Source organism: Belonocnema kinseyi, chromosome 6 (genome assembly GCF_010883055.1).
Source record: "Belonocnema kinseyi isolate 2016_QV_RU_SX_M_011 chromosome 6, B_treatae_v1, whole genome shotgun sequence".
NCBI lineage: Eukaryota > Metazoa > Arthropoda > Insecta > Hymenoptera > Cynipidae > Belonocnema > Belonocnema kinseyi.
Genome location: NC_046662.1, coordinates 33381859 through 33407094, shown reverse-complemented (window position 1 = coordinate 33407094; position 25236 = coordinate 33381859). Strand labels below are relative to the sequence as shown.

The 25236-nt window shown below is 26.5% G+C and overlaps 1 protein-coding gene across 9 annotated transcripts in view; it reads right to left on the bottom strand.

Moving 5' to 3' along the window:
* LOC117174174 (bromodomain adjacent to zinc finger domain protein 2B-like) overlaps window positions 1-25236 on the bottom strand; it is a 228757-nt gene that overhangs the window by 21579 nt on the left and 181942 nt on the right. For 6 of the 9 annotated variants that reach the window (XM_033363008.1, XM_033363013.1, XM_033363006.1 and 3 more), the window contains 8 exons: window positions 24724-24789; window positions 24244-24288; window positions 21478-21531; window positions 16486-16804; window positions 13751-14324; window positions 8990-9209; window positions 4534-5305; window positions 1737-1997 (listed from right to left, as the gene is read on the bottom strand). In XM_033363008.1, the coding sequence (XP_033218899.1) occupies window positions 1737-1997; window positions 4534-5305; window positions 8990-9209; window positions 13751-14324; window positions 16486-16804; window positions 21478-21531; window positions 24244-24288; window positions 24724-24789 (2311 nt within the window). The remainder of the gene's footprint in view (window positions 1-1736; window positions 1998-4533; window positions 5306-8989; window positions 9210-13750; window positions 14325-16485; window positions 16805-21477; window positions 21532-24243; window positions 24289-24723; window positions 24790-25236) is intronic. The other 3 variants (XM_033363009.1, XM_033363010.1, XM_033363011.1) reach the window with 3 other exon arrangements.

Genomic DNA, 25236 nt, shown 5'->3' with positions numbered 1-25236 from the left:
ATCGAGTGTTCACATGTGTTAAACAAATAAGGCTTTCCAATTGAAACAGTTTAATTTTTAACGCTGAAATCTGAAAATTATTAAACTTTGAACTAATTCCGAATAGTCTGGTAAAATCACTTATTATTCACTTTTTAATTCTTAAAGTACAATTAAATGTTTAATATCATTAATTAAGTTTTATTCACATTTGATCAACTAAAAATGTTTTTTATCCAAAATTTTGAATTTTAAAATTCTTTAAATTAAAATGTACGCTTAAAAATTAAAATCTTAAATGGACAATTTTTTCAGTGAAAGATTTTTGAATTATGCATTCTAAATCGAATAATATCATAAAAGAAAAACGATACAAATTTAACCAATTATTTAAAGAATTGTTGAAATCAAACTTGGACACATTTCCCCCCCTAAAAATGAGTGCAATTCCTGCTAAAAAAATAAATTCACTGTGATTTCAGGACAAGTTTTTAATCACAAATTAAATCCTCAAATTTTCAGTTTAAAAAATTAATTTAAAAAAAAAAACGAATTTTGAACTAGTTGAATTGAACCAAAAAAGTTTTCTAGTAATTTTTTTGTTAAAATTTATTTTTAACAGCTTTGAAAAAGACGTTCAACACTTCAGCACTTTCTACTGATAAACAAACAATAGGAAAATTTTTTAGATGTTTAGATTTCGAAAATAGATTTAAAAAAAACAGACAAATTTAACTGAAAATTCTTTTTTTGGTGAAAAATGTAACTGTTTGGTTGTAAAATGAACTTTATGGGTGACAATTTACATTTTCGGATTGAACATTCAACTTCTTTGCACAAGAGTCGCCTGAAAAAACGTTCTGGACTGAAGATTCATCTCTTTGGTTGAAAAATTCAGAATTCATTTTCGTTTAAATTCACATGCTTAGGTTAAAAATCATTATTTTTTTAGAAAATGTATGTGTTTGGCTTACAAATTTAATATTTCGGTAGGAAATTCAACTATTTGGTTAAAAATTCGGATATCTGGTTGAAAATTCATATTTTTGGGTTAGAAATTCAACTGTTTTGTAGAAGTACTTTCTAAATTTTTTTTTTATTATTCATTATTTTAGTTAAAAATTCTTCTCTTTGGTCGAAAATTTAACTATATTGTTGATTTTTGTTTTGTTTTTTTGTTGAAAAAAAAACTTTTTTTAATTCACATTCTTGGGTTAAAAATCATTATTTTTTTTAGAAAATTAATGTGTTTGACTTAAAAATTTAACAGTTCGGTAGAAAATTCAACTATTTGGATGAAAATTCAAATATCTAGTTGAAAATTAACTTGTTTATTGAAAATTCATAGTATTGGGTGAGAAATTCAACTGCTTTGTAGAACTACTTTTTAACATTTTTTTGTATTTGTAATTTTAGGTGAAAATTCTTCTCTTTGGTCGAAAATTTAACTATATTGTTGATTTTGTTTTTTTTTTTTTTTAAAGAAACTTTATTTGAAAATTCACATTCTTGAGTTAAAAATAATTTTTTTTTTTGTAAAAATTTGATGTTTTCGACTTAAAAATTTACCAATTTGGTTGAAAATTCAAACTAATTAAAATCTTGTAAAAAAAACGGAAAATTAGGTGAAAATGCTTGATTTTGGGTGTTTTATGGGATTTTTCAAATTTTTAGGGAAAAAAAGGGGATTAAGTAAAAAGAGTGCGGATTGTGGTCCCTGCAATTATTATTAAAAATAGGTCAGATGTTTTTTTTACCATTTGGCACTGGTTTCGCTTCTCCAGGCGGCGGCAAGCCATGGACTTTCAGGTACTCTAGTTGCACTGCTTCGTCCTGAGTCAAAACTAGAGGCGCTGGACTGTCACACCTTTCGTAATTCGGACTAGCAGGTGGAGGGAAAACTGGAATTCTGAGCTCCGTGGGTTCGGCAATGCCGAAAATTTGCTTCGTGCTCGGTCCAGGAATGTCGCACGTCTCTCGCGGAAGGATCGAAAACCAGTTGGGTTCATGTCCACCACCTAATTAAATGATAAATTTCTTTTTATAATACATCTGGAAAATAAAATGATATCTGAAAAACCTTATAATTTTTCTTATTAAAAATACCAATTTTCGACGAAAAACACTAACATAACATAACCTTAAATTGTTACGAATCTCAAATCTTTGAAATTTAATGATTTTTCTTTAAAATAATCGACTTCCAGTGAAAAGCATTAACATAATATTAAATTTCTCAAAAATTGTAAATCTGTTTTGAAACTTAAAGATTTGTTGTTACAAAAAATACAGATTTCCAGTTTAAAAACGTTAACATGGCCTAAAATTGTTAAAAAGCAGAGAATCTTCTTTGAAATATAATTTTAAAAATCAATTTTCGACGAAAACACTTGATGATTTTATAATAAAATTCTCTTTTTTTAAATACCAAAAGTATTAAAAATCACAAATATTTCTTAATTCGTACAGGGTTTTCTATGATTTGTAGATATAATTTTCAAAATTTCAAAATCGAGATACAGAGTTGTCCGTTTTAATGGAAGAAAAAATGGCCGGTCATCTCTCGGAAATCTTGAATTATTAATTATTTTAAATTGAAGTTTAAAAGTTTTTTAATTCAAAACTTTTATATTCAAATGCTCAATAATTTAAGCGTATAAAATGGAAGTTAGGTATGAACACTGTTCTAAATCAAACAATCAATCAATGAACTTTAAATATTTCAAAATTATATTATTTTAAGCAAACATTAAAAATTGAAAACTTAAACATTTTATTAACTGAACTCATCTTAAATTAAAAATTAAATTATTTTCATTTTAAAGAGCTTAAACATCCTTGTAAAGCTTTAAAATTTTATTTCAAAATCTTGAGAAATCTAGAAGTTGTTTTAAACTATTTTTTTTTAATTCAAATTATTTTCGAATTTTTTTTCAGATCTTCTAAATATATTCTAAAATGAATAAAAATTTTTTTACAATTTTTAGAAAATCCTGCTTACTTTTTTGTGAAAAAAATTTGAGTAATTTCAAGTCTGGAAGAGATTCAAAATTAACTTCAATTTTGAAATGATTTCAAATAATTTAAAAGAAGTTTGTGTCTATACACAAAATTCAGCTATTTGTATCGTAATTGTCGTAATTTCTTCAAAAGAATAAAAACATTTCCCCATGATGTCTAGGAAAATTTAAATTAATTTTTCATATTAAACAATTTGATTTAAGAGAATATTTGAAAGGATTTCCAAAATTGCCAAAGAAAAACCTGGAAGATTTTAAGATTTCTTTTTTAATTTGCAGTATTTTCTAAAAATGGTAGAAAAAATTCGATTAATTTTAAAAGATATTTATCGAATTTTTGCTCTAATTTTTAGAAAATACTGCAGATTTAAAAAAAAAAAATCTTAAAAGTATTCTAGATTCTTTTTTGACAATTTTGGAACTCTTTTCAAATCTTAAATATTCTCTTAAAATAATTATACAAAATGAACAATTATTTTCGATTTTCCTTGGAATCTAAGGAAAAGATTTTTTATTTTTTAAAGGCTTTCAGAATTCTTAAAAAGGTTCTAAATTTCTTGTTTGAATTCTGAAAAATCTAAATTTATTTTTAACTTAGTTTCTGGCTATTTTTATCGAAATTTCGGTAAGAATATCCGGATTTTGTCGGAACACATACTTTGTTTAAATTATGTGAAACCATTTAGAATTTTTTCTACAAATAATGAGTGTTCAATTGTTATTTATACATAAAAATTCAACAGTTTCACTCAAAAAATAAACATTTTTTTAAATAGAACAATTAAAATTGTAACGTTCAAAGTTTAAAGGCTCTTTGAAATTTTAACGATTCAAGGTTTTCTATGTCAAACAAGTCAGTTTCAAATTGTTTACTTTTAAATATTTGTATTTAATTTACTCGTCTTAAATGAACAGTAAAATATTGTTAAATATTAAAGAGCTATTCTTTTTTGTAATTAAAACATTCCAAATTGAATGGGTTAAAAATGGAATATTTAAGACTTATTATATTTGATAAAGTTTCAATCGGACGTTTACATTATTTTAGTGACTGAGACTTTCGAATTAACACAGCTGAAGTTTTAACGTTAAAATCTGAAAATTCTTAAATTCTATATGGATTTAGAACTGATATTTACAGTTGATAAAATAAAAATGTTTCTTATCCAAAATTTTCAACTTCAAATGCTTTTAATTTTCAATTGTTTAAATCTTGAAGACTATATTTAAATTTTTTTTAAATTAATTATTCACGCTTAAAAATAAAAATGGAAAATGTTTCAAAAAAAAAGGTAATCAAATTACACAATTTAAACTGAATGACATCAAAATTGAAAAATCTAACAATTTAACGAATTATTTTTTTTAAATGGTTAAAATCGGACAGATTTTTCTTTGAAAACTTTGTAAAATTCCTGGTCAAAAAATAATTTCACTGTCATTTCCCGATTTTCACCGGTTTTGAAAAATTCCCTCTCATTTCTCGGACATGTAAAAAAAAGTAACATCAACATTTCTATCAATAAACACTTACCAATGAAGGTGCCATTCACATCCTTGCCGTTGTGAAAGTTATTAACGTGATTAAATTTATCGCCGTTCGGAATCCCATCCACAATCCTGTCATCCATCGTCTTGATCAAAGCTTTCTGGCCCCTTTCATCAGCATCGCTCTCCTTCTTCACATCTTCCGGCTTGATAACCACATCCATCTTAATTTCACTTTCCTGCTTGATTTCCTCGGACATGACACTTTTCTTTGCATCCGGCACAGAGTCAATATCATTCTTCGAAATTTCCACGTGATACTTTGAGTTCTCGGCTATGCAGTTGACCTTCTCCTCCTTCTTGCAATTCATTTCCTCCACCTCAAACTTGGCTTTCTCATCAAGCGGCTTCATCAGATCCTCCTCCTCCTCCTCCTCCTCCTCCTCCTCCTTGTGCGCATTCACTGTTCTCTCTTCCTTCACTTCATTCGGAGCCTCGTTTTCACGATTCTCAGTGTCAATTTTAACATCCTCCTGCTTCACCTCCGGCTTCTCCTCAATCGGCATGTTTTTGTACTTTTCATCCAACTCCGCTTGGAGGTCGAGAATTTCGGGCTCTGCGCTCTCCATTGCTTCTACGTAAATTCCACCCGAGCAGGGTAGTTCCCAGTACCTCCTCCAGTATCTGTCCTGGCCGAAGACGTGCGCTCGCAACTGCTTCGATGAGCTGTTCAACTTCTGAAGTTGCTCTTCTGATTGTTTTAGGAGTTTGTCGAGCTTCTTGCCGAGCTCTTCGCCGGAAAGATTCTTGTCCTCTTCCTGAAAAGAAAAATTGGATTTACGTATTTATAGGGTGTCTACGCAAATCCTAGAAAATAATTCCCTGACAATTCTAGGTTTTTCCAGGTATCTCAAGTTTTTTTCATGCATAATTGTTGGCGAGTTTATTATAAATAATGCTGTTTTTTTCGTTTCTAGGAATTTAATTAATATTACAAGATATTCTTGAATGTTTTAGCCCGATATATTAATTAAATAGTTAAATGATACTAAAAACATGATTAAACACTTCTTGTTTCAGAGCAAAATTTACATACGAGAAATTAAGGAAAAAGTTATTTGAACTAATAATTTTTAAATGCAATGTTTCTTGACATTATTTTTATTACTGCGAAAATGTATTTAAGTATAAAATTTATTTGAATTATATTTGCCTACTACACAACAATCTACAGCTGTATAAGGTTTCTTATAATTTATAATAATATTTTTCGTACAGATTATTTGAAAAATAACAAAAAAGGAATAAGATAATAAAAAAATTTAATTGAATTACATATACGTCACTGAAAAAGTAATTTGTAAAGAACTTTTTACGATTAAAAATTTTTTCATTAAATAAAAAATTGGTGAAAAAAAATTTTTCGACTACATTGGTATTGCTTTCTCATCAACTGTGCTTCGTTAGAGTGAAATAATGTTTTAATATTAATGTCAAATTCATCAATAGTTCTAAATAAAATTAAACAAAATTTTAATTTAAAATTTATAAATTTTTAATTTTTATTAGTTCACAACTAAGATATTAATAAAAAAATTGCTTTCAATTGTAAAACTGCGTACCTAGAAGATATTGTGTACTTTTGACAGATTTAATAAAACTCACTGATGAGGGCCACCATTGTGTGCCGAAACGTTTGAAACAACTTGATTAGTTTCAATTCACCTGACCATAAAGTCAACAACTTACATAAAAAAATTTCTACAAAATTTGTTCCTAATGTTCATGACTTTGAATAATAATTCTAATACATTTTTAGTTTTTCTTATTATAGTCAAAATGCAGGGCATATTTAGGTAAAATAATGTGGCTACTATATTAAATTAGATTTACATCGCTTCAAATGCCTCACTTTTTAAGCAGGAATTTTGATTTTCATAGATACACTTTTAACCAAATAGTTAAATTTTCAACGAAAAAGAATAATTTTCTAACAAAAAAGGGATTTTAAAAACACTAATTCTTAATTAAACAGTTGAATTTTCAACCAAAAATGGAATAATTATATTTCCAGTTAAAAAATTATGTTTCCACACAAAAAAACAACCAAAAAATTATGAGTATTCAATCGCAGTACTTGAATTTTCAAACAGAAAGATTAATTTTCTACCAAGAAAGACAATTTTTCAAAAAAAAAATATACATTTTGAACAAAAAAGTTTAATTTTCAACTAAAAAAAAAAACAATTTTCAATCAGGTAGTTGAATTTTCAACCAAAATAATGAATTTTCAACTAAAATTATGAATCTTTATCTGGAATAAATAGTGTTCAAACAAAAAGATAAATTTTTGCGAAAAGAGTTTAATTTTGAATCAAGTACTCTTATTTTCAACCAAAAAGATGAATTTTCTACAAAAAAGCTTATTTTTTAACGAAATACATAATTTTTAACGAAATATTTGCATTAAAAAATACAAAAAGACAAGCTTGCATCCAAATAATTGAGTTTTAAACTAAAAAAGATCTAGTTTTAACGAAAAATGTAATAAAAAGATTCATTTTTACAAAAGAATAACTCGAATTTTATGGAAAATACATGAATTTTAAATTAAAGATATAAATTGTCAAACAAAATTTAAATAGTTACATATTCAGTTAAAAAATTAATTTTCAACAAAAGCGTGAATTCTCAACTAAAATGATGAATCTAAAACTGGAATAGTTGAATTTAAAACCAAAAACACGAATTTTCAACTAAAATTATGAATCTTTAACAACAACAAATTAATTTTTAATAAAAGAGTAACTATGAACTAAGTAATTCAATCTTAATTCAAAAAAGACGACTTCGGAAAAAATGCATTAGTTAATATTCTAACCAAAGAAGATTTAAATTTTTAATACAAAATAATGGAAATCAACCAAAATGAACGAATTTTCAACAAAGTACATGAATTTTCAAATAGATACTTGAATTTTCATCTACAACCGATCAATTTTCAACTAAAAACAGAATAGTTGAATTTTCAGTTTAAAAAAATTAATTTTAAACAACAAAAAACCAATTTTTAACGAAATAGTTAAATTTTGAATTAAAACCTAACAGTTTTCAACCAAAAATGGAATAGTTAAATTTTCAATCAAAAAAATTAATTGACAAGTAAAAATATTGCTTTTCCAACAAAATAAATGAATTTTTATATACAAATTTTTAACAAACAAGTTGATTTTTCAACTAAAAAATATCAATTTTCGACCCAATAGTTGAAGTTTGAACTAAAAACGATCAGTTTTCAACAAAAAATGGAGTGGTTAAATTTTCATTACAAAACATTAATTTTTCACACACAAAAAATTAAATTTGCAAGTAAAGTGATGAATTTTTAACCCAAGTTTTTGACTTTTACTAAATAGTTTTATTTTCAAACAAAGAGATTAATTTTCTACCAAAAATAAAATACACGAATTTTCAACGAATTAGCTCAATATTCTTCTAAAAAAGACAATTTTTTAGTTATAACAAATTATTATCAAACAAAAAAAACGAATTTAAAAGAAAATAGTTCAATTTTCAAACAAACAGATGCATCTTCAACTTATAAATGAAATTGTTAACAAAGTTCCATTTCCAATTGAAAAATTAATTTAAAAAAAAATTAACCAAATAGCTTATTTTTCAACCAAAAAGATGAATTTTCAATAAAAATGATGAATCTTCAACAAACAAATTACTTATTAAAAAGAGTTTAACTTTGAACTAAGTAATTAAATTTTTCTTCCAAAAAATATGAATTCTGGTCGGTGTATGTAGTAGTTGATATTTCAACCAAAACACTTTAACTTTTAATCAAAACAGTTGAATTCAAGAAAGGCGACTTTTCAACTAACAAATACTTTTTTATCGAGCGGAAGAAAAAATTGCAAGCAAGATGTTTGAATTGTCAACAAAATGCAGAAATTTTCAAGCAGATACTTGAATTTTTAACTAAAACTGATCAATTCCCATCCAAAAATAGATCAAACGAATTTTCAACAAAGTCGTCGACTACAGTAATAAAAAGATACTTTTATAAGTAAAAAATCATTGTTATTTAATTTCATAATACAATTAAAAAACAAATTAGATACGCTCTCAAAAAATGCTCTGACTTGTCCAAGTTTTTCCAGGCATATAAAAATTTCCGGACAATTCCAGGTGTTTCAGGTAGGTCAGACACCCTGTATTTTTAATTGAATATTACTTTTAATTTTTAAAGAGTAAGTTGATTTTCTACCAAACAGTTGCATTTTTAATAAAAAGAAATGATGACCTATCTACAAAAAAAAGATCAAATGTCAACAAAAAATGGAAAAGTTAGTTTCAATTTAAAAAAAAAATCAACAAATAAAGATTTTTCAGTCAAGAAAATAATTTCAGCCAAATTGTTAAAAAATTAATTGCAAACAAAAACAAACGAATAATTGGAGATGGCAAAACTATTAAGAGAATTATAAACTTACTTCTTCGGGTTGAGTTCCTTCGCTCTCATTTTCAGACATGTCCTCCACTTCGTCCTCATGATGATGAATTTCTTCTGGAGTAGGCGTCGTTTCGACAACAGAAGTTGCATTTCCTTCCTCGTCTACTTCCTTCTTCTCTATAGTTATTGTATCACCACTCTTATTCACAATTACGCCAACCGCCTCCATTCTCACTTTTCGACTGTGCAATTGTCTCAGTCTGTAAAAAATAAATATTATTATTCATTTCACTTTTCATAGACTTCAAATTTCGTGATCAATTTTTCATTTTCCCTGACCAAATAATATTCAGAGATTCAAACATAAATTTAAAAAATCATAATATTCAAAGACCAGCACTCTTGTAACATTTTTAACATAGAATCACTTAAAAACCGAATAAAACAATTTCAGATTAGAATTAAAAGATTTCAAATTTATTTACTTAGTTCAAACAAAAATGATCAATAAAACAGATGAATTTTCGACCAAAAAGATGACTTTTGAAAACGATACTTTAATATAGAAAAAAATAAGTTAATTTTCAACAAAACAGTTCAATTTTTAACCCGAAATATTAAAATTTGCTACCCATAAAGATGAATTTTTAATCAAGTTCCAGTAGCCGAATTTTTATCGTGCAAATATGAATTTTCAACCAAGAAAATTAATTTTACAGCAAAAGACAACAACAAAATACATAAATTTTCAAACAAATGTTTGAATTTTCAGCTAAAAAGGATGAGCTTTCAACCACAAATGAAATTATCAAATTTTCAGATAAAAAACTTAATTTAAAATAAAAACGAATTTGAAATTGGTTAAACTCTGCAAAAAAGGACGAGTTTTTAAGAAAACAGTTGAATCCTCAACCAAAAAAAAAAGAAATTTTGAACAAACAATATTACTTTTTAACCAAAATAAAATTTTAAAAAATAAAATGCATGAATTTTCGACCAAGTATCTGGTGTAATTTTCTACTCAGAAAGAATAAATTATCAACAAAAAATGGTTAACAAAAAAAATAAAATAATTTTCAGCCAGTAGTGTTGAATTTTCAAATAGTACAACCTTAAAGCCAAAGAGATAATATTCAACAAAACAGTTGAATTTTTAACAAATAATTGAATTTTCATGCTGGAAGATGAATTTTCAATAAAATCGTAGAATTTTTAATAAAAAAAAAGATTGAACTTTAACTAAAAACAGCTGCAATTTTCAGGCAATAAAGGCGAATTTTTTAAAAGAGTGTTAAATTTTTAACTCAAAGTTGGATTTTTAATTGGATTTCATTTTTTATTTGTAAAGAGAAAGTTAATTTTTAACGAAAAATTTGCATTTTAATTTTTTTTTAAGTTATGACTTTTCTACTAAAAATATACATTTTCAACAAAAAATGGAAAAGTTACATTTTCAATGAAAAAAATCAACTAAAATAAGTTAACAAATAAGGATTTTTCAGCCAAGAAAAAAATTTCATCAAATCTTGTTGAATTTTCAAGCCAAAAGACGAATTTTTTTGTAAGACAGTTAAATTTTTAAGTAAAAAATATGAATTTTCAACAAGAAAGTTAACTTTTAACCAAACAGTTACATTTTTAATCAAAAACGAAAAAATTTCTACTAAAAAAGATCAAGTTTCAACCAACAATGGAAAAGTTACATTTTCAGTTTAAAAGATGAATTGAAATTCAATTGCATTTTCAACCAAAAAGGTAAATTTTCTAAAAGAGCGTTACATTTTTAACTCAAAAAGTTGGTTTTTGAATTGGATTTTTTAACATTTTTCAATGAGAAAGTTAATTTTTAACCAAACCGATGGATTTATAATACAAAAGAGGACTTTTCTTCAAAAAGAGATAAAATTTCAACAAAAAATGGAAAAGCTACACTTTCTATTTAATAATTATTTTAAAAAAATTTCAACAAATAAATATTTTTCAGTCAAGAAAAAAAGTTCATCAAAATTATTGAATTTTCAAACCGAGACCAATTTTGTGTTAGACAGTTAAACTTTTAACCCTAAAATATGAATTTCCTACAAGAAAGTGAACTTTCAACCAAATAGATGAATTTTTAATTTTAAAAAAGAAAGAAATGGAAAAGTTAAATTTTGAGTTGAAAAATTAGTTTTAAACAAGAACAAACGAATTTTCAACAAAATTTTACAATTTTCAAATAAAGTGATGAACAGGCCGTTTAAATCAGATAACAATTTCTTGGTTTATACGGTTCGCAAACATTTTTCACGGTCAATGAAATCTAAAAAATAAAACTTTAAAGCTAAAATTTCTCCATTTCAAGTAATAAAAGCTGAACTGCAAATTATTTTAAGCAATTTTAAGCTAGGAATATTAAAAATTGAACGATGGAATTTATGTTATAAACTGAACACTTCTTAACTTGAAAGTTAAATTTTTTTAAATTATTTTTTCAACTGGAAAGTTAAATCCTTAAAAAGATTCAAAAATTTTATTTAAATTCTTGAAACATATAGATGTTTCCAAAATTAGAAATATTTCCTGAAAATCTTCCAGATTCATTTGTGACAAATTAGATTATCCTTTTAAATATTGTAAAATATTTTCTTAAAATTAAATTTTCAATAAAGTAATTTTTAATTTTCCTAGGAATTTTAAGAAAACGTGTTTTTATTATTTTAAAGCCTTTTATAATTCTTTGAAAGCTTCAAAAATTTTTTTCGAAAATCTATACTTTCGTTTTAAATTAGGCCGCGGGCTGTTTGTACGGAAATTTTGGAACAAATAGCCGGATTTTGTCGGTATATGTAGACAATTCGTTTCAATTATTTGAAATAATTTCAAAAATTTTGAATCTTTTTAGACCTTCTAAATATCTCTTCAACTTACTCGAAGTTTTTAAGGAATTATAAGTGTTCTATATTTATTATATAACAGAATTCAACAATTTTATTTTGAATATTTAATTTATAATTACTGGTTTTACATGGACAATAAAATATTTTTAAATATCAGACAATTGTTATTTTTCTTAATTAAGAAGTTTCAAATTTCAAACTAAAATATATTTTTAATTCAATAAAAAGCATTTAATTATGAATATATTATTTTGAAGTTATTTTAAAATTGAAAATAGTTTATAAATTTTCAATCAGGCCTTGAGATTTGTTTAACCACTGAGACTTTAAAACCGAAACAGTTTGATTTTTAACGTTAAAATTTTTTAATTCTTCAATTTTAAACTGATTCCACACCGCCGTGTCAAATTTGATAAACTAAAAAGGTTTATTCATCAAAATTGTCAATTTTAAACGCTGCTAACTTTTAATTTGTCAAGTGTTTAAAATTTTATTTTAAAATTCTATGAAAATTAAACATGTACGATTAAAATTTAAAATCCAAAATGGAAAATTTTTAATCGAAAGATTTTCAAATTACGCATTGTAAACTGAATGATATAATAAATGGAAAAGATAAAAATTCAACTAATTATAAAGAAAAACTGTTGAAATCAAACTTGAACAGATTTTTGTTCTAAAAATTGTTAAATTCCTACGGCCATCTTGTTTTTCGTAATGAAAACTTCGTAAAAGAACTTCCTTTCTAATTAACTCGAATTATGAATTTTCAACTAAAGAAACTAATGCATTTTTAACCAAAAAATGTCAAAGAAGTTTTACCAGAAAAGAGATGAATTTTCAACAAAAATGTTAATTTTCGACCAAGGAACCAAAATTTTCAACTAAAACTAGAATTTTCAACCAAATAGTTAAATTTTCGAACAAAGCAGTTTAATTTTTAATCAAATAGTAGAATTCTCAACTAAATAGTTGCAGTTTCAACCAAAAGAGATTAATTGTTAACGAAACATTCAGTTTTTAAACTAAAAAATTATCTGCTTTAGAAAAAGTTAGACTTTTATTCATCACAATTGTCAATTTCAAACGCTACTGATTTTTAATTTGTCAAGTGTTTGAACATTTTATTTTAAAATTCTATTAAAATAAAAAATGTACGATAAAAATTTTTAATCCAAAATGGAAAATGATTATTCGAAAGACTTTCAAATTACGCATTGTAAACTCAATGATATCATAAATGAAAAAGATGAAAATTCAATTAATTATAAAAAAAACTGCTGAAATCAAACTTGGACAGATTTTTTTTCTAAAAATTGTTAAATTCCTTTGGCCATCTTGTTTTATTGTAATGAAAACCTCGTAAAAGAACTTACTTTCTAATTAAATCGAATTATCAATTTTCAACTAAAGAAACTACTAATGTATTTTAAACCAAAAAATATCGAAGAAGTTTTACCAGAAGAGATGAATTTCCAACAAAAATGTTAATTTTCGACCAAGGTTCAACCAAAAATCAACCAAGAGATTAATTTTTAACAAAAAATTTAGTTTTTAAATTAAAAAATTATCTGCTTTAGAAAAAGTTAGACTTTTATTCATCACAATTGTCAATTTCAAACGCTACTGATTTTTAATTTGTCAAGTGTTTGAACATTTTATTTTAAAATTCTATTAAAATAAAAAATGTACGATAAAAATTTTTAATCCAAAATGGAAAATGATTATTCGAAAGACTTTCAAATTACGCATTGTAAACTCAATGATATCATAAATGAAAAAGATGAAAATTCAACTAATTATTTCAACAAGAATATACTGTTGAAATGAAACTTGGACAGATTTTTTTTCTCTAAAAATTGTGAAATTCCTACGGCCATCTTGCTTTTTTTTCGTAATGAAAATCTCGTGAAACAACTTACTTTCTAATTTTGGTGTCAAGCACAAATCGCTCCTTCTTCAATTGAGCTACAGTCTCCAAACTCCCCTCGATTTGTTTGATCACAGCCTTGTTTTGCAGGAGCTCATTGCAGAGAAAACCGAGCATTTGCGCTTTGTGCGTGGGATTTAAGGCGAGGAATGGCTTGTCGCGCAGCCTCTCGGACATCTTCCAGGTCTCGTTGTTGTGCAGATGTTCGTAGAATTGGGCATTCTTTCCGGAACAGGTGGACGCATAATCGCCACCGTTCTGATGATGATCGGCAAACTTCTTATCTCTCTCGCGCTCAAGACAGACACCAGTCAGGGCCTTGACTTCGCCAGTTGCGTTCGCGTACAGATAAATCCTGAGAACTTCACTGATATTTGCGTGTGTGATGTCTGCCTGGCGAAGACTCTGGCCCAGGCCGGTTGTATGTCTGGCTGGTTGAGGAATTCCCGGATCTTCAATTGCACACACCAACAAATGAGTCATCACAGACAACATTTCTTCCTCAGCCTCCTCGTCATTGAGCAGAGCCATCTGCAAGCTCTTCAAACCTGGCAGTGAATCCATGTCTGAAAATTCAAAATTAAAATTCGATTGATTTTTGTATCACTCTTCTTAAATTTTATTTCACCAATGTACTTGAAACAGGTGGAAAACAGTCACTGATTTAAGCTAATAATATAATAATACTTATTATATGTACTAAAAAAATTCGATTCTATTAGACATTTAATTTAACGGTTTGCATTTACAAGAACAAATGAAATTCTAGTGCTGAATTCAAGGATGAAAATCAAGTTCAAAATTGCTCAAATAAATTTTACAAGTTATTTTTCAGAAAAATTGTAATTCATTTTATTATATGCTGAATTGTCGTAAATATGGGAATAATAGGGAAATAAATTCTTGTAAATAAAATTAATGTAGATAGCACATTGAGTTCAATATAAAACGTTTTAAATTCATAAAATTTCTAGTAACAATATTGTAATTTCAACAAAATAGCTGCATTTTTGAACGAAAAAGGCGTATTTTCAACAAAAAATAGATAATTTTTTTAAACTATAATGATCAATCTTCAACCGAAAAAATTATTTTTTGTAAAAAGTAGTTCAAATTTCAATCAATTAATTAAATGTTCAAACGAAAAAATGAGAATTCTCGACGAAAAGTGTAAAAGTTAATACGATAAACAAAAAATATTGATATTAAAAAAAAAAGTTAAAGTATCAACCAAAACAGATTAAATTTTCATAAAAATGCGAATTTTTAACATAATAAATGAGTTTTAACCAAATAATTGAAATCTCAACCAAACAGTTAAATTTTCTACTGAAAAAGATAAATTTGAAACCTAAAATTGAATTGTTCAATTTTCCGTTAAAACCATTTATTAAAAAAAAATTTTTTAACAAAATAGTTCCATTTTCAAATAAAGAGGTGTATTTTCACTCGGAAATGATAATAATAAAAAAAAATAGTTTTTAACAAAGTAGTTCAACTTTCAAACAAGTAGGTAAACTTTTACCAAAAAAAGATGAATTCTTGAAGAAATATGTATTTATTGATATAAAGACGAATATTGAAAAAAATAATTGAATTTTTAACCAACACAAACTATTAATTTCCTAAAAAAACGGTTGCATTTTTAATAAAAAAAAAGTTTAAATTTCTGCCAAAAGATCAATTTTTAACCAAACAGATGAATTTTGAACCAAATGGGTGAATTTTGCACCAAAAATATGAATTTTCAACAAAAATAGATTAACTTTTTACATAAGAATTATTTTCGAAAAAATAACATGAATTTTTCAATCATATATTTTAAGTTTATACTAAAAAAAAATCAATAAAAATGGAATATTTAAATTTCCAGTTTAAAAAATTAATTTCAACAAAAAAAACAAATTTTCAATAAATTAGTTCAATATTTAAAGAAAAAAGATGGATTTTTAACTCGAATTACGAATTTTCAACTAAAGAAACTAATGCATTTTTAACCAAAAATATCAAAAAAGTTTTACCGGAAAAGAGATAAATTTTCAACAAAAATGTTAATTTTTGACCAAGGAACAAAAATTTTCCACTAAAACTAGAATTTTCAACCAAATAGTTAAATTTTCAAGCATCAGTTTAATTTTTAATCAGATAGTAGATTTCTCAACCAAATAATTTCAAGCAAAAGAGAATTGTTAATAAAAAATGCAGTTTTTAAACTAAAAAATTAACTGTTTTAGAAAAAAGTTGACTTTTAATCCATAATCAAAAAATTTCATTCAAAAGAATTAATTATCAGAAAAAAATTAATTCAATTTGTAATGAATTGGTAGAAATTTTTAACTAAACATATTAAACTGGAACAACAAACAGTTGAATTGTCGACAAAACAAGATTACTTTTCAACAATATAGTTGAATTTTTAATGGAATAACTAAATTTTCAAGCAAATAATAAAATTTTTACCCAAAAAAGATAAAGTTGGATTTTCTTATTGGGTTCTATTAATTCAGTTCGCTTTAAAAAATCAAAAAAAAAAGAGAATATTTCTTGAAAATAGGAGGAAAGGTGAATTCTTTGAAAAGGCAGAAAGAGAGAAATAGGGGAAAGTGTGCAAGCTATTTCTTGGATAAAATCTAAAACGGCATAGATTAAAGTGACTAAAGTGGCACTTTCCTGTTAAAAAAGTGTCTTTTTCCTCAATTAATTAAATTTTTTTTAAATTTTCCTCACCAAAGCCTAAAGTTTCGCCAAAGTTGTGCAAAAATTCGAAAACCATGACTATGTCTGCAAAAGCCTTTCCTGAAAGCTTGAGACCTGGTATTCGTTTAATTTCTGGCAACGGCCTGTGATCCGTGAGTTCCATATCTTCGACAGGTTTTCTGATTTGTTCGACCAGCTCCATTTCCATTTTCCTCTGCTCAGCACGTTTTTCCTTTGTTGCTATTCTCTCGGCTCTCGCTTCGAGACGTTTTTTCTCCCTTTCTTCCATTTTTCTGCGACTTTCAAGAGCTCGTACTAATGCCATATGCTGTCTTCTTCTCTCCCTCTCCTGGTGTGAAAATTAATTTTATTAAGTTGCAAATCATCGAGGCAAGAGCAAAGATATTTATTTAAACTCTAAATCAATCTAATCTTCAAACTATTTTAAAGTTGGAGTTAATACCGTACGCTTTTGCACAGTTTTACTTTGAGGGAAGAAAAAGAAAACGGCTGTCTCAAATTCTTTTCAAATACCAGAGTGTCTACTTAAATCATGGAAAATAAATTCCCTGACAATTCCAAGTTCTTTCTAGGTATCACTTCTCATAGCACGAAGCCATTATAATATTTTGTATTTTTTTTTTTTTTTTTTTAACAATCGACTCGTTATATGTATACACTTTCTCGAGTTTACAATAAATCTGTTTTTTTTTTCAGTTTCTAGGCGTTCAATTAAAACTTTAAATTTAAATTAATGAAATATTTGAATAATACTAAAACATAATTAGGCATTTCTTCAATTTGCCTCTAAAGTCCATAAATTTGCATCATAATTCATACAATTTTTTAAAATCTTCTTACAATTAAAATTGAGTAAATATTTAGGTAAAATCATTAAATTTAATTTAAACTGCTTCAAACTTTCAACTTTTTAACTAAAAATATTTTATTTTCAATCCGATAATGAATTTTTTAACAAACAATTGAATTTAAAAAATACTAATAATTTTGACCAAAAAAGAAGATTTTTCAACAAAATATCCACAAAATTCTCTACCAAAGTGAAGAATTTTCAATTAAAATGATGGATAACTGGAATACTCAAATTTTTAACCAAAACGATAAATTTTCAAACATAAAAAGTAATTTTCAGTTAAAACTAATATTGTTTAATCAAAATAAAGCACTTTTTTTGATACAATAGTTATACTATTTTCAAACAAAGTGAGGAATTTTCGACTAAAATAATCAATTTTCAATTATAATAGTTGAATTTTAAACTAAAATATGAATTCTCAACTAAAATGATGATTTTTTTACTAGAATAATTAAATTTTCAACAAAATAGGTTATTTTTCAATCAAAGAGATGAATTTTCAATTAAAATGGTGAACCTTTACCCACAATAATTAATTTTTAATTAATATTTTACCATTCAAGCGAGAGAAAAAAAATTGTAAACTGTTTAATTTTTAAGCTAAAAGATAAATTTTAAACGAAGAAGATTAATTTTTCACCAAAAAGAAAGAATAAAATAGGTAGTTTTAGTAAAAAAAAAATTAATTTTAAACCAAAAAACAAACGAATTTAAAACAAAATAGATAAATACAGCAATATAAACCTACTTTTATAAATGGATAATCATTACTATTCAATTTTATATTGCAATTTAAAAAAATTAAACACTCTTAAAAAAGTTCCCCGAATTTAAAAAGAAATCCATGACATTTCCAGTTTTTCCCAGGTATATAAAAATTCGCGGATAATTCCAGGTTTTCCAGGTAGTGTAGACACCCTGAATACTAAACCCTTGCAGGATTTATTTAACAAATTATGATTAATAAGTTTACAATATTTTCGTAAAAATTAGTACTATATATAAAACCTAGATAGAATAGAAATAGCATAGACGAAGAAGAAGAGAAACTTCAAACATTTTTTAATTTTAGGTATATCTATTAGAGAAAAAACAGTTTAATGTTCCTGTATGAAGAAGAAATATCCTAAATCTCTTGTAAGTCTGAAATCGTGCAAACAACACTCGAAATAATATCATTCGAACACTTCGATCTATCAGTTCTTTACATGGAAAAACCCACGAAAATTGTTCTGCATTCTTAGAGACAATCAGCTCAGGTAGCACACACAATATTTTACATAGCTTGTAATTTAATGCTGATAAAAAATAGTATTTTGTCATACTAAAGTCAATCGTATTAATTTATTCATTATATTCAACATTTTTAATTTTGTATTATGTTGTCTTGTATATTTAATTTGGATGTAAAGCAAAATGAAAATTAGTAAATGATACAAATGAGAAATTAAACCTTAAATTATTACTTTGTACTTTGAAATGAAACAAAAATATTTTGATGATTGTGATAAAATGGAATTTGGTCAAGTAATTGAACCAACTGAAACCCGTCCCAACAATTCTGTTAGAAATTCTAAAAAAAAAGGAGTGGATTACAATGAAAATTAAAATATTGAATTAAATTTATTTTTTGTTTAGAGAGCGGAATGGCGCAAATGCCAAGTTAGCTGACGAGCGCAATTCGACTCTTGCATGTGAGAGCCGAGCTGCGTTCGTCAGCTAACTTCACAGTTGCGCTAATCCGCTCTCTAATTATGTTTCGTTAATAAAAACAGTCTTATGGTGACGGATTTCGTGAATATTGAAAGAAAAGTGAACTAAGACATAAAAGCACTATGATAAAGAAAAAGTTAATAGCGAAAAGAAACATCAAGCAACAGCAATACAAGGAAGAAGAAAGTAGAGCGATGATGCATTTCGCGCGATCAACGTGTCTTCCAATTAGCGCAGAAACAAATCGCCAATTATTGTTTGTTAATAATTTTAAAAACAACGACGGTTTAATGAATTCATTTCATTTGGTGATCCTTATTAGAAGCGAAGGTTAAAACAATCGTGAAAGTAATCAAACTTGACAGGAGGTTTGAGTCAAATAAAAGGATGGCTACCAACTTAATTTTATCAAATTATAAAAAATAATTGTATCTCAGTATTTTAATCGAGAGGTAAATAATTAAAAAATTAAATCCTAATAATGAACAAGGTTGACAGCTTTAAACCGAAAAATCAAACGTAAAAAGTTTGGGAATTTTAAATTAACAAGGGGAGACCGGAAATGGTCAATTTTAGTTTCAATTCATAATTTTTGTAATGAAAGCTCAGTACCTGAGTACTGATTTGTTAAAGCAATATGCAACTTATCGCCTTTTTTTATAAAAACAACTTTGAAATATCCGCCACAATCCATTTAGAGTTTAACGAAACGTACTTTAAATCGGCCGGAAGCTCAGGCAGTAAGTAGCGCTTCAGCTTCATAGTCGAAAAATTGCGTTTTTGATTCTCGCTGCGTGCACTTGTTTTATTTTATTTTTTATGCATTAAAATTTAAAAGTAATTTTTTATACTGCCTTCTGTCACGGAAAACTGAGTTTTTTTTAACTATATCGAGTTTCTCGTAAACAAATTTATTTTCAATAAATGTTATTAATTCTTTTCATAATTTTTACCAATTGTATCTAAAATTATAAGTATGAACGAGGTTTTTTTAATCTAGTATTTTATCAGGTAAAGGATGAACTTTCACAAGAAAGGCCAAAAATTGCATATAGCTGATTTGGCCAATTAATACTCAGCTAATGAGCTTTTATCGGCTAAAAATAAACTGACACTTGACTATTTCCAAATTGAAATTTTGAAACTAATCCAAAGTAAGCAAATTCAAATTGAAGATTTGGACAAATTTGAAAAATTTTCAAAATGAAGCAATGAGAACTAATAAAAAGTTCAAATAAGACGTTTCATTTCCAACCATTTTTTTATTGAAAATTTAAATGTTCAACAATCCTAAAGTTTAATTGTTTCGAATAAAAGAAATGTGAACTGAAATCGTTCACATTGAATCGTAATAATTGGGATAATTTACAATTGGAAACTTTCAAAATTCAACAATGTCAAACATTCTAGTACTTAAATTGTACATTTTTAATTGAGAATCTTGAAAATTAAATTTTTTGAACTATTTTAAAATTGAGCAAAACGAAATTTAAGTATGCATTTGTAAAATTTGTAATGGAATTTTTTTAAATGAATTTTTAAATTAAATAATTCAAATTTAGAAATTTTATAAACAAAAAATTCACAAATTTAGCACTTATAATTGAAAATTTTTAAAAGCCTCTACGTTGAAAGTTTATAATTTGAAACGTTAAAAAGTGGACAAATTAAACAAAATTAATTAACACATAAGCCTTTCAAATTGAAAAAAGATTCAAAGTTAAGAATCCTTGAAGACTAAAGAATTATAAACTCGGCGAATTTATAATTCAACTATTAGTCTAAATTGAAAATATTAAACGTATTATTTAATTTTTTTTTAAATATGAATTTGAAATTTAGAGAAACCACAGAGCAAATTAATATCAAATTTTTTATAACAATTTTTAAGCTAAAAAATGTCACAAAAATGAAAAAGTTACGACCCCTCGATGTTAATCTTCAAAAACAATAAAAATTTGATTTTTTTGAAACAATTTCGAAAACTGTAGTTTCCGATTCATTTAAATGCAAAATAAATTTGAAATCAACATAGATTTGTCATATTTTTATTCCACTGAAGAAAATACTTTAAAATGGGGTAATGCTGAGCAACCCGGGGTAATGTTGTCCACCAATATAACGTTGTCAAAAATGTCACTTTTAGTATAACTTTCTAAAATATAATAATCTAACATAAATAATAAAATCTCTCTGAGAAGTACGGCTAAAAAAATGTTTTCGTATATTTGTTGCCAGCGTTACCCCTAATGGCCCAGCTTTACCCCGGTAAACCATAACTTTTAATTTGATCTTAAAGTACAATATAAGAAGCCTTAGGGATGCGGATGGATGTTTGGATGGAAGTTTTATGCACCATTTAAAATTAAGGAATGGATAAAAAAAAGTGTTAGTTTCTGTTTGTTTATGCTTAGGTTAGGTATGAGACATACCAACTCGACGGTGTAGAGCATCTCGCGCTGCTTGGTGAGCTCCTGCATGTACATCTGCGGCACAAAACACATCCAATCCACCAGTGCTCAAACCACCGCTATACACTCAAAGTAATAATCGCTTTCTCCCTAAGTCTCTTTTGCCTTTTATCATTTTATATTAAATATATATCCAATTTTTATTTACTCTCACTTTTCTCTTATTATTTATCATTATTATATTATTATTTTTAACATTAAATTTATGTTCAAGAACAAAAGACGTCATCAAGACAGAGAGAGAACCTAGCCATCATTTGGAAAAATGAAATACAGATATCACACAAAAAGCTCAGAAAGTCTCTAATGAATAAATCAAATGGACAATTAATCGTAATAAATAATTAATAAATAATTAATTAATTTTACGCCTGAACAAAGTAACTATCGGGGAGCTCGACTATTTGAAAAAACTATTAACAAAACAAAAAAGAGTGAAAATCAAGCCAGTTTTTTTTTTAATATTGTACTAAAATCTTGAAGAGCTACCCAGTAGTTTCAACTTAGTTGTGCTGTTATCCATACAACAGTATTTAATGAAATAAAATTCTGATAAAAACCAGGGTGGCCGTTTTTATCAAAAGAAACTATTCTCGGGATTTTCCCGATTCGCAAAATTTTTTCATGATCAAACGAATTTATAACTTAAAGCGGAACACTTGAATCTTTTATTTGTATAATTGACGTTTAAAAAGTTGTTAATTGAACAAATTTGTCAAAATTATATTATTTAATGCAATTTTAAGTTAGAAAATTTTTTAATTGAATGACTTTTAAATCAATATTAATCTTGAATTGTTATACATATATTTAAAACTTCTAAACAGCTTTTAAAATTATTCGAATTTGTTTTCAAACACTTTTAAAAAATCCTGCAAAATTAAAAAGTTGACTTTAAAATCTTCCAGATTCTTTTTTTTACAATTTTGCAGATCTTTTGAAATCTTTTAAAATATTCTATTAAAATTAATTTTTCGAAATAAAAAATCATTTTGAATTCTCCGAACAATCTTTAAAAAAAAATTATTCTTTTGAAACCTTTCACAATTCTCAAAAAGCTTCTAAATTTGTCGTTAAGAGTCTCCAAAATCCACATTTTGTTTTAAATTAATAAGGTATCAATTGTTATTTATGTATCAAAATGTAACATTTCACTTATAAATGAAAGTTTTTTAAATAGAACAATTGAAATTGTAACATTCAAAGTTTAAATTTAGCTCTTTGAAATTTTAACAATTCAAGGCTGTCAATTTAAAACAATTCAGTTATATTACTAAATATCAAATAAAATTGTTCTTTTCTTAATTAAGAGATTTCAAATTGAGTGCGTTAAAAATGGTACATTTTGACTGAAACAATATTTGAATAGAATTTGAAATTTAATAAAAGCTTCAAATTAGGAATCTATTAATTTTAAGTTGTTCAAAAATTCAAAATATTACAGTTCCATTTTTTAAATTATTAATTAATTAACATTTGCAATATTAATTTACAACAGTCTTTAAAACTGCATTTAAAAAATGATTTTAATGTTTAAAATTCACAATTAAACTTAACATTTTAAAAAGGTGAAATCGAACTTATTTTAAAATTGTGAATAAATTCTGATAAAACAGAACAGATAAAAGGATTACTTTAAATTGCATTACATCATTATGTGATATGAAATTTTTGATATTTCAAGATATTGATTGAATAGATTTTTCTTGTACAAAATTTGCAAAATTCTCGGTCTCAAAAAATTCGTGGTCATTTTCCGATATTCCTGTCCAGCGGCCACCCTGAAAAACTCTATTTTAATCTCAAAAAAGTCCAAGATATCATGAATCATAAAGTTGTTTTTTACTAAAGAAAAAATTAAGGACCTTGGAAATTATCGGTAAATCGTACACCATAAATTAAGGCTAAATGGAGAAGCCATTTTGTCTAGTTTTTTCTATACATAATCTAAAGAGTAGAACGTGCTCCCTGTCAAAGGAATTTTTATCGGAGAAAATTCCATTTTTTTAAATTTAATTTTGAAACACAAAAATACGCCATATGAGCGTAGAAAACGGTTTTACTTACAGTCTACTTAGATAAAAAGTAGAATACTCTACTACTGTCATGATGATGCTGTCACTGTGTCGCTAATGGGGAGGCATTTTTTCTTTCGATTATTGTATAAAAAATTTAATTTTCTCGGTAAAAAACGGTTACAAACAAAACTTGTTACCGGCCACGTCGGAGGAAAAATATCTGCTCGCTTCTGCTTTAAGGCGAACCTAAGAAAAAAACTACCATGAACTTGGGTACTGAAGGATGGTAGATTTTCGTTTTGTCGTTAGGTTCGTCCAAAAATAGAACCAAGCAGATCCTCTTCCTCCGACTCTTTAGATTGTTTATACAACAAACAAGACAAAATTGCTTCTCAGTTTGTGCTCAGCTTATGAAATCCGATTTACCGATGATTTCCTAGGGCTTTAAGATTTGAAAAGAAAAATGAAGTAGAACAAAAGATCTACAGCACACAATATAGACTCTACTGTAAACAAAAAAAATTAGAAATCATGATAAACGAGATATTTAAATAAAAAAATTCTACTCAATAAACACAGAGAACGTAAAACTACACAATCGGTGATAACAAAAGCCGAAGAAAAATATAGAGTAGTCGAATTCTACAGCACACTTGAAACTATTGACAACAGAAACAGTTAAACTTCTATAATTTATCAAGAGATTCACCTGTTCCTTCAGCATTACCGCTTGCTGCCTCTTAAGTTCGCGCTCCTGCGAAAACAGGAAAGTTGACAACGGTAAATGGATGATATATGCAAATAAAAATTTTGAAACTAAAAAAAATTATTGTTAAATGATAGAGGGTTTAACAATTGTTAGAAGAAGCAAAACTCGTGAAGTGGAGGAAAACTGAACCGTGCTCTTGAAGCTACAATTATTAACATTAATGTAAATGCTCTAATTTTATGGAATATGCATGATAAGTTAAAGGAGAATAATAAGGAGAATTGCACTTGTTGAATAATAAATAAATTTAGTCTGTCGCAAGAGATGTGATTGTGTTAGAATATAGATATTCAACATTTTGCCAGTATTAAAAGTTTAAATCATGACTGTATGGCTTGAAGTGTGTGGAAAATTCACTTTGTGCGAAATTACCCTGCATATTTCATTCTTTGCGAGGGAGAACATTAAATCTTATTTTACCTGTTGCTTCCGCTGTTGCTCCTCCATTCGAATCTTCTCCACCTCTTCCTGCCGCTTTTTCCGCGCCTGCGCACATGCCACACACACGTCACTCACATTCATCATATTATTTTATATCCTTAGCGATTGTTAGGAAACTAAACTATCTTATTTTCTTTCTTTTTAACCCTTAAACGGCCAAAACGCCACTACCGGTACACTGCTTTTCAACGGCCAATAACTAAGACTATTCGACACTAGAAAAATTTAGACACATATATTTTTATTGCTTAAGATCTCCTCTTTCCGACGGTGCCAATGAAATTCCTCAAAAAATTTTCTTATTATCCCAAAATGCAGTTTAAACAAAAAAAAACGTGATTTTTCGTGCCTATTTTTTTTTTTTTGTGAACCATTTTCCAAAGCTTTTCTAGTCAGTAATTAACCTGGAATCTCACTAACGGGTGGAATAAATGTCTAAACTTTGAGAATCCATGGTTCAAAGATCGATTTTTCGTTTTAGTATTTTCAAAA